This window comes from Sciurus vulgaris (assembly GCF_902686455.1).
Source record: "Sciurus vulgaris genome assembly, chromosome: 2".
Classification (NCBI taxonomy): domain Eukaryota; kingdom Metazoa; phylum Chordata; class Mammalia; order Rodentia; family Sciuridae; genus Sciurus; species Sciurus vulgaris.
Genome location: NC_136462.1, coordinates 44,934,838 through 44,949,407, shown reverse-complemented (window position 1 = coordinate 44,949,407; position 14,570 = coordinate 44,934,838). Strand labels below are relative to the sequence as shown.

General features: G+C 37.3%; 1 protein-coding gene across 3 annotated transcripts in view; it reads right to left on the bottom strand.

Annotated features, from left to right (window-relative positions):
- The window catches only part of ARMH4 (armadillo like helical domain containing 4), a 119,109-nt gene that overhangs the window by 5,758 nt on the left and 98,781 nt on the right, over positions 1 to 14,570 (bottom strand). For all 3 annotated transcript variants that reach the window (XM_079125818.1, XM_079125819.1, XM_079125820.1), the window contains exon 6: positions 6,511 to 6,542. In XM_079125818.1, coding sequence (XP_078981944.1) covers positions 6,511 to 6,542 — 32 coding nt within the window. The remainder of the gene's footprint in view (positions 1 to 6,510; positions 6,543 to 14,570) is intronic.

The window sequence follows — 14,570 nt, the reverse complement described above, 5'->3', positions numbered from 1 at the left end:
GAATTAGCACCTTCAAAAGATCCTGGAGGTATGCGTGTTCTCAAGACCACCAAGGGTCACTCCAGATACTTTGGTTCTAAAAAGCAATGAGATCCCCACATATCCCTGGGCTTGAATGAATAGCTCAGGACTCGCCCACACCGAGGGCAAGCTCATCAGACTACATAGGAGCCCTGCGCACTGGCCAACAAAACACCCGTGGGCTAGGGGCATGTAGTGACCTAAAGCCCTTTCACGGGAAAACACAGAAGTGGGTCTGACTCCCTAGAAGCCCATCCTGACAAAAAGCATGATTAAAAACTTTAAGCTGAAATAAGTTCTTTTGGTAAGTATTACTTGGAGGAAGAGGATCTGTTCACTTATTTGACTATTTCTTAAATTTTTAATATAGCACCAACTATTTTTATTATCTTTCAGTATGAGCCCCAAACAGAGAGAGGTACAGAATTAAATTTTCCAAAAAGGACTGGATTGTGCAGTTTGGAGCACTTCCCTAACATTTCTAGCTGTGAATTCAAGGTAGATGAGCACCCTCTTCTTGTGCTCAGCCAACTCTCTCATTGGTTCTGCCTTTCAGAGTCTTAAGTTAGGACAAAATATGGAAATTTTTCCGTTAACTTGAGAACAATAGGAATTTTTCATCAGCATACTAAGTATCTTTCCTAAAGAAACAAAGCCCAGTCATTTTTCAACAAATTAGTATGCTTTGTAGAAGCCCAAACTTTTTCTAAAATTCTTCCAAATATGCTTAAGGCTTTTTAAAACACTCTGTAATTTTCCATGTAGGAAAACATTGAACGAAAGAAAAATTGGGGTGCTCACACCAGAAATGTGAGAAACCCAGTCGATTAGACTTTTTAGAGTTATACATTCAAAGAAGGATATTCAGACTTTTGGAAAGTCAACTTGAGCAACCCCTGCATAGGCCTCCTCCAGCTATGGAACTTAACCCCACCCCACCAACATGAAGATTCCAGAACACGTCACTCCATGCTTCCTACTGACACATTTGGACTTCTTGTTTCTAGATATTTAAATCATGCAGATTTCACAAGAATACAGTTCCATCTCTCCTTTTCATACTCCCTCCTTTATTTTTTCTTTTCTTTTCTGGTAACATCTGCCTTGCTTTGAAATGACAAGTAAATTACAAGATGGAAGCAAAGCAATCTGTTGTCTTCAAATATAATTCAAACATTTCTTTGAAAATTGACTAAAAGGAAACTCTTTTAGAATTGCCTCTGACTTGATTTCTTAAAAAAAAAGATAAATAAGATGATATATATATATATATACATGTTTTAAGTTATAAAATCTGACTAGTACGAGTGTTTATTCAAAATTATTAGATGTGTATGTGACTCCAGAAATGACACCCTGAGAGGGACACAGTTCCACCGCTAGATTGTTCCAATCAAGAATGCACCACCTGAACTGAGTCACAAGGAAATATCCAACAAACCTAAAATGAAGAATATTCTATTAAAAAAAAAAGGACTATTCTCTTTAAATACCAGAATCATGAAAGACAAACTATGTCTACAAAATGTTTCAGATTAAAGAAATATGATAATGAAACATGTTACATAATCCTAGCTCTTGTACTAGAAGAGAAACAATGCTTTCATACAGGTATTTAGGGTCTGTTGAAATAACCAAAATGGGGATGCCAGATAACAAAAAGATACTGTATCACTGATAAATGGAATGAAGTTAATAACTGTACTAAGATTGGCAAGCAAAATATTCCTATTCTTAGGAACTACCCACTGAGGTACATAGTGGTAAATAAGCCATGATATCTGTAACTTATCCTTAAATGGTTCACAAAAAGGGTGGGGGTGCCAGCAGGTGATAAATCAGATAGGGTAAAATATTAGCAATAGGTACACCTAAGTAAAAGGTGGTAGGATGTTCTTTGTACTATTCTTATGCTTGTATCTTGCGTACAAATTCTGAATTATTTCCAAATAAAGTTTAAAATTTTTTAAATAGATGATAGGTCAAACTATGACTAGATATTCTTGTTTTTAGTTATTTGACTTTGGGATTTGGGGTTTCTTATTTGAAATTTACGAGAAAATTATCCTTCTCATAGATTTGTTGAGAAATTTCCATTGTCAAGAAAGAAATGAGAGGGAGGAGGGGGCAGGAGTATGAAAGATGGTGGAATGAGACAGACATCATCACCCTATGTACATGTATGATTACACAGGTAATATGAATCTACATCGTGCACAAGGATAGAAACAAAAAAGTTGTACCCCATTTGTGTACAATGAATCAAAATGCAGTCTGTAAAAATTTTTAAAAAGCAAATAATTAAAAAAAAAAAAAAAAAGAAAGCTCTAAGAAAACCAGATGATACATGGCACTGCTTCTGGTTTGTGAGATTGGGACAGTGGCCTTGGGATTTCGATGCAACTGTGGTTCTCCAACTTGAGCCTGCAGCAGCATCACCTGCCAGACTTGCTAAAACACAAACTATTGGGTCCTGTTCCCAGGATTTCTGACTCAGTGGGTCTAGGGTGGGTCTGAGAATTTGCATATCAAGCAAGCTCCCGCACCACACTGATGCTACTGGTCCAGGCCACACATGAGAATCACTGCTATGAAGCCATATCTGGGCTGTTCATCTTCTGAGTGCCTTTCTAAAGCTAGAAGAAACAGAATGGTCTTGGTGACATTAACAACAGAGCTGGTATTTATTACATAATTTAAGTAGATACTGCATCTTCGGTTTTAAAAAGCACTTTAGATGTTGAAAAGATACATCAATAGGCAGCCTAGGTAAGATCTGCCTAACAAGCATCATTAACTTGGACCAGGAAGTTTAAGGTTATTGAAGGTTATTGTCCATCAGTGTCCATTTTTCTTCTTCTATAGCTATAAAGCTTCCAATTTGGGACTGGGTACAAAAGAAAGATTACTGTTCCTTGGCTTCCATGAAGCTTGGTATGGCCAGGTGATAAACTTCACCAGGAAGATATGTTCATGGCATGGGCAAATTCCAAGACATGTTCTTTTGAAAAAGGAGCAGAATTCCATCTAGAGACAAGATGCTGCTGGTTTTCTCAGATATAATAAGGAAACAAAGACATTAGAATGGTTGGCCTCGAGTCTCATGCAGATTTTTTAACCTCATTACAAATAAATGTCAACCACTTCTTTCTATTATTCAAGGGACATTTTGGGTGGTATTGTGGGAACTGGGTTAGGGTTTCCCTCTTGACATCAGAAGCACTGGTGCTACTGTTTTATTTTGGTTTTGGATAGCCTTGCACAGAAGTAGCTCTTCTAAAGAGAACAATGTTTATTTGGTACATTCTAGAATGTTCCAGATCCACTGAAGAAAGACTGAAATATGTTCTGAATGAGTTTAGACTCAAGCATTGTTCATTGAATTCTGGCCCAGAATGCTCACACCCCAATTAGTAACCATAAGGCTCTATTTTCCTGAAATGCTGAAAAATAGAGCGTTTATTGCATTGTCAGTGTTTCCTAGTGAGACTGGTTACATCCACCGTGGCTTATTCTCATGGTGCAGTAAAGCACATCCGTCACTAATGATGTAGTCAGAAATATTTGATTGCATGGGATATGTACAGTGAATTTGTTACAAGTAAAAAACATAAGGCTTAGAAACTGTATGCACAGCACTTTGTAAAAAGAAGATACATATAAATGCATTTAAAAATGTCTGGAGGAATATACCAAAAGGTTAATAGTGATCACCTTTAAGTACTATTTTCTTTTTTTTTTTTTTTCTTGTTTTTCTACTTCTCTTAAAATTTCTAAACTAAGCATGTTATTTGAATGTAAAAATTTTAATAAATAATAGACATTTTTAAAGGTGACTTTATCTGTCCTCTTAAGAAGAAAGAAGTATTGTTAGCCTCCCCTTTTTCCTCTTTATTTCAAGCTAGAACATGTACATCACCAAATTGGAACTGCCACCCAAGAACATAAGGTGACCTTGGAAATGAAGCTCATAAATGGTAGAGCAACAGATAGGAGCAGCTTGAGTCCTTGTCGCTATGTCAATCCAAATTAACCTTTGACTGTTATCTCCAGATTAATAAATGAGCAACAAACTTCTGTCTTGGGTAAGCTGTTGTCCTTGGGGATTGTCCTCACTCACAGCTGATCTAAGTCCTAACTAATATGGAAAGACTAAAAAACAACAACAACAAAAAGGACAATTCAGAACTTTTGAAAACACCACCCTTTCTAGAGCCCAGTTAAATACAGAACCAATATCAAAACAATTAATAAAGCTAAACCAAGAGGGTGTCCTGGCTTGGCTGAAGAGCCAAATTAAATATGTAGTTTAGAATTCAGGTGTAAGGGATCCTGAGATTTTCATTAAAGAGACAATAGTTATGCCCTCAAATTCTGCACATGATGATTAACAAGACTTTTGTAGATGGTAGATGAAGGAGGGAGGAGGGAGATGTATACATTGTGTATACATATGAATGGACATATCAGGTGAGCAAGTAATATTTCAAACATGGAGGAAAGATGGATATGAGGAAGATCAGAATGAGTACCTCCAAGAAGAAATAAAAAGACAAAGACATAGACATTAAATTTGACCACCATTGTTGGAGTCTTAAATTTTCTACTTCCAAGTTTTTAAATTAAAATACAATAAAGAAATATAGGGAAGAAATTGAAAAGAGAGCTGGAGAAACTTCAAAATGAGCCAGAAAACGAGGGGCCACACATAAAATTGTTTCTCTTAATGAAAGGGTCAAAGAACGCTCCAGTCTTTTGAGTCAAGATAAGAATAAAGGGTTCATAAGAAGAGAAAATAGAAATGTTCTGTAAAGTCGCACAGATTTTTTAAAGGCAGTAATAAATATACACACATACACACACATACACATGGAGGTAATAAATTTTGGAATATCAAATTTCAAAGTGGGTTACACTGCAAAATTAATTTTTTGGTTTTTGTTTTGTTTTGTTTTTGTTTTTTGTTTGTTAGTTTGTTTTTTGTTTGGGATTTGGTTTTTGTCCTTTTTTTTTTTTTTTTTGTACCAGGGATTGAATCCAGGAGGGGTGCTTAACACTGAGTCACATACCCAGCTCTTTTTTAATTTTTTTTTTATATTTTTTATTTTGAGACAGGGTCTTGCTTAGTTCCTTAGGGTCTCGCTAAGTTGCTAAGACTGGGCTTTGAACTTATAATCCTCCTGCCTCAGCCTCAGTAGCTGGATTACAGTAATGCACCACTGCACCCAGCCAAAATTAATTTCTTAAGTCAATTTTGTTGTTCTTTTTTGTAGCTTAGAGGGATATTTTCTATAGAAACAATGGCATTTGGATTCCTAGCCTGTTTAAAATTCTTTGAATCATATTTCCCCCAAAACAATAACAAGAAGTGCTACCAACATAAATATATTCAATTCTACACTTTTAAATTTTTCTTCACCCAAATCATGCTCAGTCTATCTGATCGTAACTCCTTTGCACAATTGGATCCATTACAAATACCAAAATGGTCTCCCCTGACCTCAGCAGTCCTAAAGTTAACATCATTTTTAACATAAACAAACACAAAACAGTCTCACCTCAAAAGCTATATATATGTAAATTTTACTGAAAAACAGAAACATAATAGTGAGAATTAAAAGTTATATAATTTTAATTACAACTGAATATTTTTTCTCCTTTAACATTTTATCCTTTAACATTGAGTATAAAAAAATAAACACTTGCAATTTAAATATGGGAAAATGATCCAAATAATAAAAAATATATGGAATGCCACAAATGAAAATATATTGAGACTGGAGGTAACTCAATATCTAATATTATAAAGATTTCCATTTAACTGAAACCCCAGTTAAGTCTGAGCTGGGCTATGATAATAGAATCTGACAGAGGCTACACCAAGGAATTCAAGACTCTATCAATATTTTCATGAGCAATTCCAGTTTAAAATTAAGAAGTAATCAAAAGTGAAAACTTGGAGAGGGTTGAAAAATCAAAAGAAAATGAAAATATGAACCTGGAAAGAAGTTAATATTGTCAATCTCCATGTAAGCAGAATTGAGACAAGATAAGAAAATATCTTTCCATAGTTGGCCATCCAGACAAGTCAGCTCATTAACACTTGAGAAGCAGCACTATAATAAACTACACACGTAGCGTAGATTCTTGTCACATCACACTGGGACAATAAAAGCCAAACTGAATTGGATTGCATTGCTGAAACTCCCTAGAAGAAACTCCACCTGGATATGTCAAGAATATTATTCAGCTGAACATACAAACTGTGGTATATTCTTATACCCTTATAAGAATGAATACATTGGTACTTCAAAGACTAACATGTCTCCTGTGTTCTACAGGAAGGAAACTGAAGGCAGGGCCTTTCCTGCTGGGCAGCTGGAGGAGGCCCTGTATCTTTGGAATCAAATAAGGAGCTCTCAAAGCTTTTGTTTCACAAAACCATGTGCCCTTCAAGATAAGTCCAAAGAAAGAAGAGATTTTTCTTACCTTATCTTTTAGTTTCTCCATCCAGCTTCTCACTAGGAAAAATAAGAGAATAAAATGTTACTAGCTGTCTTCTACTTATATTGCATAGTATTAAGTTAATTTGACACACCAAAGGGATTTGGGGAATGAAATACAATATGTCAGCAATATTAACATAATGGCAATAATGGTCTTATTTTTATGCCCACTTATTTAGAAATACAACAGAAAACAACCCTTCAGTCATTATTAAATGAACAGAGATTTTTTGCTTGCTAAATAGTTTTCCTATTATTAATGACTGCTTTCTGGGGAAAGGAAGAGGAAATCACCTTTAAAGTATCACATTCACTTTCTTCCCTGACATTTTTCCTTTAGTCTTATTTCTTATCTTTCTCAGTTTTTCAGCTCAATGATAATGCTGCACTTGGATCAATGTCAGAGAGTAGAAGATAAGAGGACCATGGGGCAACCAGGGTGGCCCGGCTCCGGCTCCAAAGAGAAAGAAGTATCTTCAGTCACAGTTGAAGATGCAAAAATCCAGTCAAAGACAAGAACAAGAAGTATTTCTGAAACACATGCAGCTTGTAAACTGTACCACACTATGACAACATAATAAAAGCAATAATCAAGTAATATTTATGAAAGCCAACTGGGAAGAACTACATCAACTATGAAATTTTATGTAGATCATAATTATGATATCATCATAAATATGAAATATGGATGTCACACGTATGATTACACGAATGGTGTGAATCTACATCATGCACAACCATAGAAATGAAAAGTTGTACCCCATTTGTGTACAATGAATCAAAATGCAGTCTGAAAAAATAAAAAATCAAACTTAAAAAAAAAAGAGTAAAAGGAAGCACCAGTCAAAATAAAGACATGTTTTAGAACAGTCACAGCAAGGGTAGTTTGAGGTGGGGAGCATTTTATCCTTAACTGCCTTTTAATATTAAAATAATGCTCCAACACTGAATAAATATTCATTTTTTGAAGTATTTTATTAGTGAAGATTCATTTTTAAAGCCAAAAAATAGGCAAAAAGACAAACACATCTCCATTTTACCTTTATTATCAAGCAAGAGAAATCGGTTTAAAATTTTTTCAGATTTCCTTGATCTTTCTTTCCTCTCTGGGAGTTTCAACAGGTAGGAAGAAAGGAAACACAGTGGCAACCTTTTCTTACAGAACCAGATAGTAAATATCTTAGGTTTTTTGTGTATACAGTCTGTCACAACTACTCAGTTCTGCCGCTGTAGTGCGAAAGCAGACATAGATGGTATATAAATAAATGGGTGTTCGGCTATGTTCCAGTAAACTTTATTTATAGACAATGAATTTAAATTTCATGTAATTTTCATATGTCATAAACATTTTTCTTTAGTTTTTCTCAACCATATTAAAAAGTAAAAAGCTTTCTTTGCTCACCAGCTGTATAAATCAGTAGGCAGACTCGAGTTGGCCCATGGATCATAGTTTGCTGGCCTTGGCATAGGTATACTCGATTCAAGAAGTTGGCGTCTCCATTTACAACCTGACTCCAGTATTAGCACCTCTGACACTACCCACCATTGCTGATTCGCGCCTCCCAGAGCACATCGCATGTCCCGCATCATTTGACCAGCAAACTGACAAGCATGAGAGTCAGGTAAGACTATGCTCAGGGAAAAGAAAGGGAAACTGAGGCTCAGAGAAGCTAAGAGAGTTGCCCATGGTTCTTGTTTTAGTCAGCTTTTCATCACTGGGATTAAATACCTGACAAGAACAACTTAAAGCAAAAATGTTTATTTCAACTCATGGCATCAGAGGTCTCAGACTATACGCAGCTGACGCCATTGCTCTGGGCCCAAGTTGAAGCAGAACATGATGAGGGGAAAGACATGGCAGAGGGAGCTGCTCCCCTCATGGCAGCAAGGAAGCAAAGAGTGAAATGGGAAGGGGTTGCCAAGAAGATGCACCCTGCCAGGGCACGCCCCCCAGTGACCCGCCCAGTGACCTACCCCTGCAGCCACATCCACCTGCCTGCAGTTATCCCAGTCAGTCCAGTCGAACCCATCAGGTTACAGGATGGACTCATCAAGTTACAGCTTTCAATTTCAAAATTTTACCTCTGAATAGTCCTATATTAACACCAGAGCTCTCGGGACAACTCATACCAAACCATAACAGTTACCCAGTGAACAGTCACTGAGATTCAAGCCTGACTTAACAATCCAGGAGCAAGTCTTCCCTACTACCCGTTTCTTTGGGTGATAACATCAGTCTGTCACCCTCTCAATTTGAAAATGTGGACAAACCTTTTGCTCTTCCGCTTCCCTCAGTTCTTGGCTTCAATCTCTCAGGCAAAGGTCCTTGTCAAGACCTCTCAGCCTTTTTCTTCCCTCATGAGTCCATTTGTCACAACTGGGATTCAGGCAAAGATGACGGTGATCAATCAGGATAAGATCAGGGTCATGGGAAGGACAGAAGGAGCAAGTCCCTGGACCTTGGGAATGAGTCCAGGGCATAGTGATTCTTGGAGTGGGTCCATGAAGAAGTGGAACTCATCCTGATTCATGGAATGACTTTGGAGGAACCAGTGAACCTGTAGACCTTTAGCTTCCTCATATGTGAAATGGTGATGGCAACAGACATCTTGAAAGATTGTTGTGACATTAGAAATAACATACAAATTTTAGTACAGAACTTGACACAGAATGACTAGAAAACAAAAGTCAGAATTCTAGGGCAGGAGGGAAGGAAGAAAGATATACTAGTCTTATGTTAATATGTGTCAGTTATGCCCAAGACATATTTAAATTCAAACAAGAGAAAGTTCCAGTTCACTCATCCATTCAACAAATATTTGCCATGCACAATGTGTTTGACCAGGCATTGTGCTCTATAGTGGGTCAGTAGAAGTGAGGGGACCTAACTCCAGGGAGGAAAGGGTTAAGCCATCAAATTGGTAATGAGAAGTGGATGACAAGCAGAAACAAAGGAACTGAGAGAGTGAGGGATAGAGCAAGAGGACAATTATTGGGGTACAAGGCAGAACCCCAACCTTAGGCAAGATGTTTGGAATCAGAGAGAAGCAGGTATTATAAAGGAAAGGTGAGAGCGGGCTTGCTGGTGTAAGCACGTGCTGATGTGGAGGAGTGGAGCTGGGCAGGCTGACTACTGGGAGAGGGCACATCAAGGGTGCCCAGAGAAGAAGAGGAAAGGAGGCACAGAGAGTCGGGGTCTTAGGCTTGTCCAAACAGGCCTCACTGGGCAACTGCCCATATCCAGTTTCTTAGAGTAAATTTCATGACGCCTTGCTTTGGATGGTTCTCTAAGGAAATAATTCTCCACTGGGGGCAGGAAGGCACATCAGAACAGGAAGTTGCTAGGTGTTCAGGTCATTTGAAAGAGCATGTTCAATGGATCTAATTCTGTAATTTATAATAGGGAAAAGAAAACCAGACAAAATCTTCTTGGCTAGTGAGAGGGGTAAAGCACAGAGGATAGTAAGCAAGTATTTGGTAGGTATAGGTCTAAAAAGATTGAGAAACCCAATTCTGAGAACCACAGTGTGAGATTGGTTGTAATCCCCCACGAAGAATGTGAGGCCCCTGGGGCCATGCCTTGTCCTTCTCAGGAATCTTTCAGGATCCTCAGCATGGTATTGGACACTCAAGTGCTTAATAAACATTTTCCTTCTTTCAACAATAGTAATCGCTTTCAAGTGATTTCACAATTTTAATGTAAGCAGGATTTTCTTTCATAAGGATTCTGTAAACTGTTTCCAGCAAAATGTTCACAGTAGAATAAAAATGAAGCTTAAGCATGGGTATGAAAGATGGTGGAATGAGACAGTCATCGTTACCCTATGTACATGTATGATTACACGAATGGTATGAATCTACATTGTGCACAACCACAGAAGTGAAAAGATATACCCCACATGTGTAAAATGAATCAAAATGCAGTCTGTAAAAATAAAAATTTAAAAAGTGATCATTTTAAAACTTAAGGAATATAGGGGTCAGGGTGTAGCCCAGTGGTAGAGCGCTCACTTAGCATGTGTGATACACAGGGTCCAATCCTCAGCACCGCATAAAAATAAATAAAGTATTCTGTCCATCTATAACTAAAAAAAAATTTTTTTAAAGGAATATAAATTGACGAAGGAGTACAAAGACAAGAAGAGAGAAAATTGGAAAAAAGAAGAAAGAAAATCAGAAAGATTTTCAATAAAAGAAAAAGAATTATTTATAAAGTGGAGAACCAACAGATGCATTTTTTAAAAGAGAGTGAAAAACATTACATGGGTAAAAGGAGTGAAAATTGAAACAGCTTTTCAGAGATGTGGAGGTAAGGTAAAGATCTACAATCAATATCAAAGGTCTTTTCAAAGTTTAAATGTCTTGATCAAAGCTCCAGCTATAGAAGAAAGGTATCTTAAACAATCAATCGTGGTGTGCACAAAAATTTTGTTTAGATGATATTCACTATAACTTTTATAGTAGAAAGGAGACTGTAAACAAATGATATCAATATCCAACAACAGATGATTGGTCTAAAGACTCAAGGGGAAACAAGACCTTATATTATACAGAGTGAAATTATATATGAAAATAAAATTATTTTGAAGTTGATCGTGGGGTTGGGAATGTAGCTCAGAGTCAGAGCACTTGTCTAGCATGTGTGAGACATTGGGTCCAATTCCTTGCACAGGAAATAAAGGAAGAAGCTGATCAGGAATATAATAGATGTGATTCCCAATAAAGCAATTTCTATGACAAAAAAAAAAAAAGACAACCAAATTATTTCAAAATAAGTAAGAGCCCAAGTTTGTAGATAAAAATATGTGAATTGAGGGTGTAGCTCAGTGGTAGAGAATGTACTTAGTATGTGTGAGGTCCTGGATTCAATTCCCAGCACCCAAAAAAGAAATGTGTATAATTAGAACAATGCAAATCAAATTATTAACTGAATTAAATAACAGTAGTAGATTTATGGATGATTTTTCTTTTACCACCTATATTTTTAAGATGTGCCAAATTATATATGACTTCTTACTATTTTTGAATTAAGAGGAACACATTTCTTTAAAACTCATAAAATTCTGTAAACCTCTGCGAATTGAAGTTAGTAGTGATTGCGGATGGCGAGGAACATGAAGAGTTGAGACCTTTCCACTGGCTAATTCCTCAGCCCACAGATACAGATTCTAATCCCACTGGTTCTGGCTTATTTTCTTTCTTGAAATTTTATTTAATACAAATTCAAAAGCACAGCAATATAATGAAGTCTCTGGCCTCCTTCAAGTAGGGAGAGTTACACTGAAAAAAGGTAGGCACCGATAAGGGTGACACGTGACAAGACCAAAACTAAGGTCATGCTGAGGGGGAGCATGAAGGCTTTTCCTCTAAGGTCAAGCAAGGAGAAAGACGAAGGAGCCCACTTTTGCCATTTCTACTCTACACAGTACTGGCAGTCCGAGCCAGAATAATTAGGCAAAAGAAAGAAAGAAAACATATACATCTTGGAAAGAAGTAAGTTAAATGGGAAAATAGTAAGTTAAAAATACATTATCCTATCTGCACAAAACCCTAAAGAATTCGCATCAAAAAAAAAAAAAGTTAGAACTTATAAGTGAATTCAGTAAAGTTAAAAGACAAAAAAGTCAACATACAAAATCCATAGCATTGCTATATGATAAAACAAATTATCTGAAAAAGAAATCAGAAGAACAATCCCATTTACAACAGCTATAAAAAAATAAAAAATACTTAGGAATATATTTAACCAAAGAGGTAAAAGATATGTTCACTGAAAGAAATGGGAAAAGACACAAATAAATGGAATGATATCCTGTGTTCATGGGTTGGAAGAATTTTAATATTGCTATAATGTTCAGACAGCCCAAAGTAATCCACAGATTCACTGCAATCTCTATCGAAATTCCAGTAGCAATGTTCACAGAAATAGAAAGGGAATCATAAAAGAATACAAAAGACCCTGAACAACTAAAGCAATCTTGAGCAAAAAGAACAAAGCCAGAGGGATCATATTATCTGACTTCAAAATATACTACAGTTGTAGTGATCAGAACACCATAGTGAAATTAAGTTTCCCCCTTTTGAAAACCTCACAATGGGGATTAAATTTCAACACATGATGCCTTGTGGGACACACTCAAACCACAGCATTAATCATCAGAGTAACGCAAATTAAAACCACATGAGATATCACCTCACACCCATTAGGTTGGCTACTATGAACACGGCCCAGGATAAAAAGTGTTGGTGAGGACGTGGAGAAAAGGGAATCCTTTCACACTGTTGGTGGGAATGTAAATCAATATGGCCACTGTGGAAAACAGTATGGAGCATCCAACAAAGACTAAAAATAGAACAACCATGTTATCCATCAGTCCCACCACTGGGTACTTATCCAAGGGAAATAAAATCAGAGTCCGAGACATTTGCACTGCCACGTTCACTGCAGCACTATTCACAGTACCAACACAAGGAATCCACCTGTGTCCCTCATGGAGGAATAGAAAAAGAAAACGTGGTGTATTTCCACAATGGAAGCCCATTCTGCCTTTAAACAGAAAGAGGAGAAGGAGGAGGAGGAAATTCAGCCATTTACAACATGATGAAAGAACCTGGGAGACACTATTTTTTGTGAAATAAGCCAGGTACAGAGAGACAAATATAACATGACCTCGCTTATATGTGGAATCTGAAAACCTGGAACTCACAGCATAGTGATTACCAGAGGCTGGGGATGCTAGAGTTAGTAGACAGATTGGTCTAAGGATACAAAATACCAGTTACATAAAAGGAGAAAGCCTAGGAAATTTATAATACAGGTATCCCAAACTACTATTCATAATATTTTTGATCTTCCTTTACTTTCAATAATGGAGTTTTATGAACTATATTTATCCCAAACATATACATACATTTCCTTTCACAAAAGGGACAAGGGATGAGAGCCAGAAGAGACTCTCTGGGCTAATAAGTAAGATTTGTTCAGTACTTCACAAAAACTTTGCAAGTTAAGTATTAGTATACCCATTTTACAGACAAAGAAAAGGAAGCTTAAGTGCTGAAATCACCCAGCTGAAAAGTAGCTGGGCCAGAACAGGAACCCACACTCTGAAGGCTGTAATACCTATCAGGGGGTTGCTTTGAGGAGGGGTATCAAGCCATGGTGACCCTATCAGAGACCACATTCTACAGGTGGGGGCACACCCAAATTGGGGGTATTAGTTCACCTTACTCTGACTTTTCATTATCTTCTCCTTCCTATCCCTTATCTGCCTGTGTGTGTCACCCTCTGCCTCTGTCTCCTACCCTCTGTTTCTGTATAGTATCTGGCTAATTGTGTTTTTCTTTCTCTTCCTCTCTTTTTCTCTTTTTTTCAGACTATATGCATGTGTCTATTTGGCTTTCTCTCTCTCTCTCTCTCTTTCTCTCTCTCCTCTCTCCTGTGTCCTTCTCTTTGTGTGTGTCTCTTATATATCTATCTCATTCAGAGAGAATAAACTGGATTTCTTAGTTCCATGTTAGCCCACAATTTTTCTGACTCCGTCCTGCCTGCCAGGGTCACAGCACCTGGAACACCACTGGGCAACAACCTACTGAGCAGCAGAAGTCCTGGGTGAAACTCAAAACTCAGAATGAGCAGTGCTGAAGATACTGAGCATGGGGTCAGAGGCACAGGGCTGCCGTAATAAAGAAGACAAGACTAAAACAGGAGCAGATTCCTGGGGAGATGTTCATGGGGCTTATTTCAACTACACGGAGTTTAAAGTACCTACGCTCTATCTTTGTAAATGTGTTTTTTAGTGGCTAAGATGTGAATATGGAGAAAAATAGGCTGAAGACAAAAGTTTAGAAGTCACCAGCATATTGATAGAAACTGAAGTTAAGAGAGTGGAGGAGATCACCCTAGCACACAGCCTGTATATTAGCTAGGGTTCTCCAGAGAAACAAAATCAACAGGTTATACACGCACAGAGGGAGTGACCTGTGAGAGGTTGGCTCACGAGATCCTGAAGGCTGAGACATCCCTAGATCTGTCATCTGCAA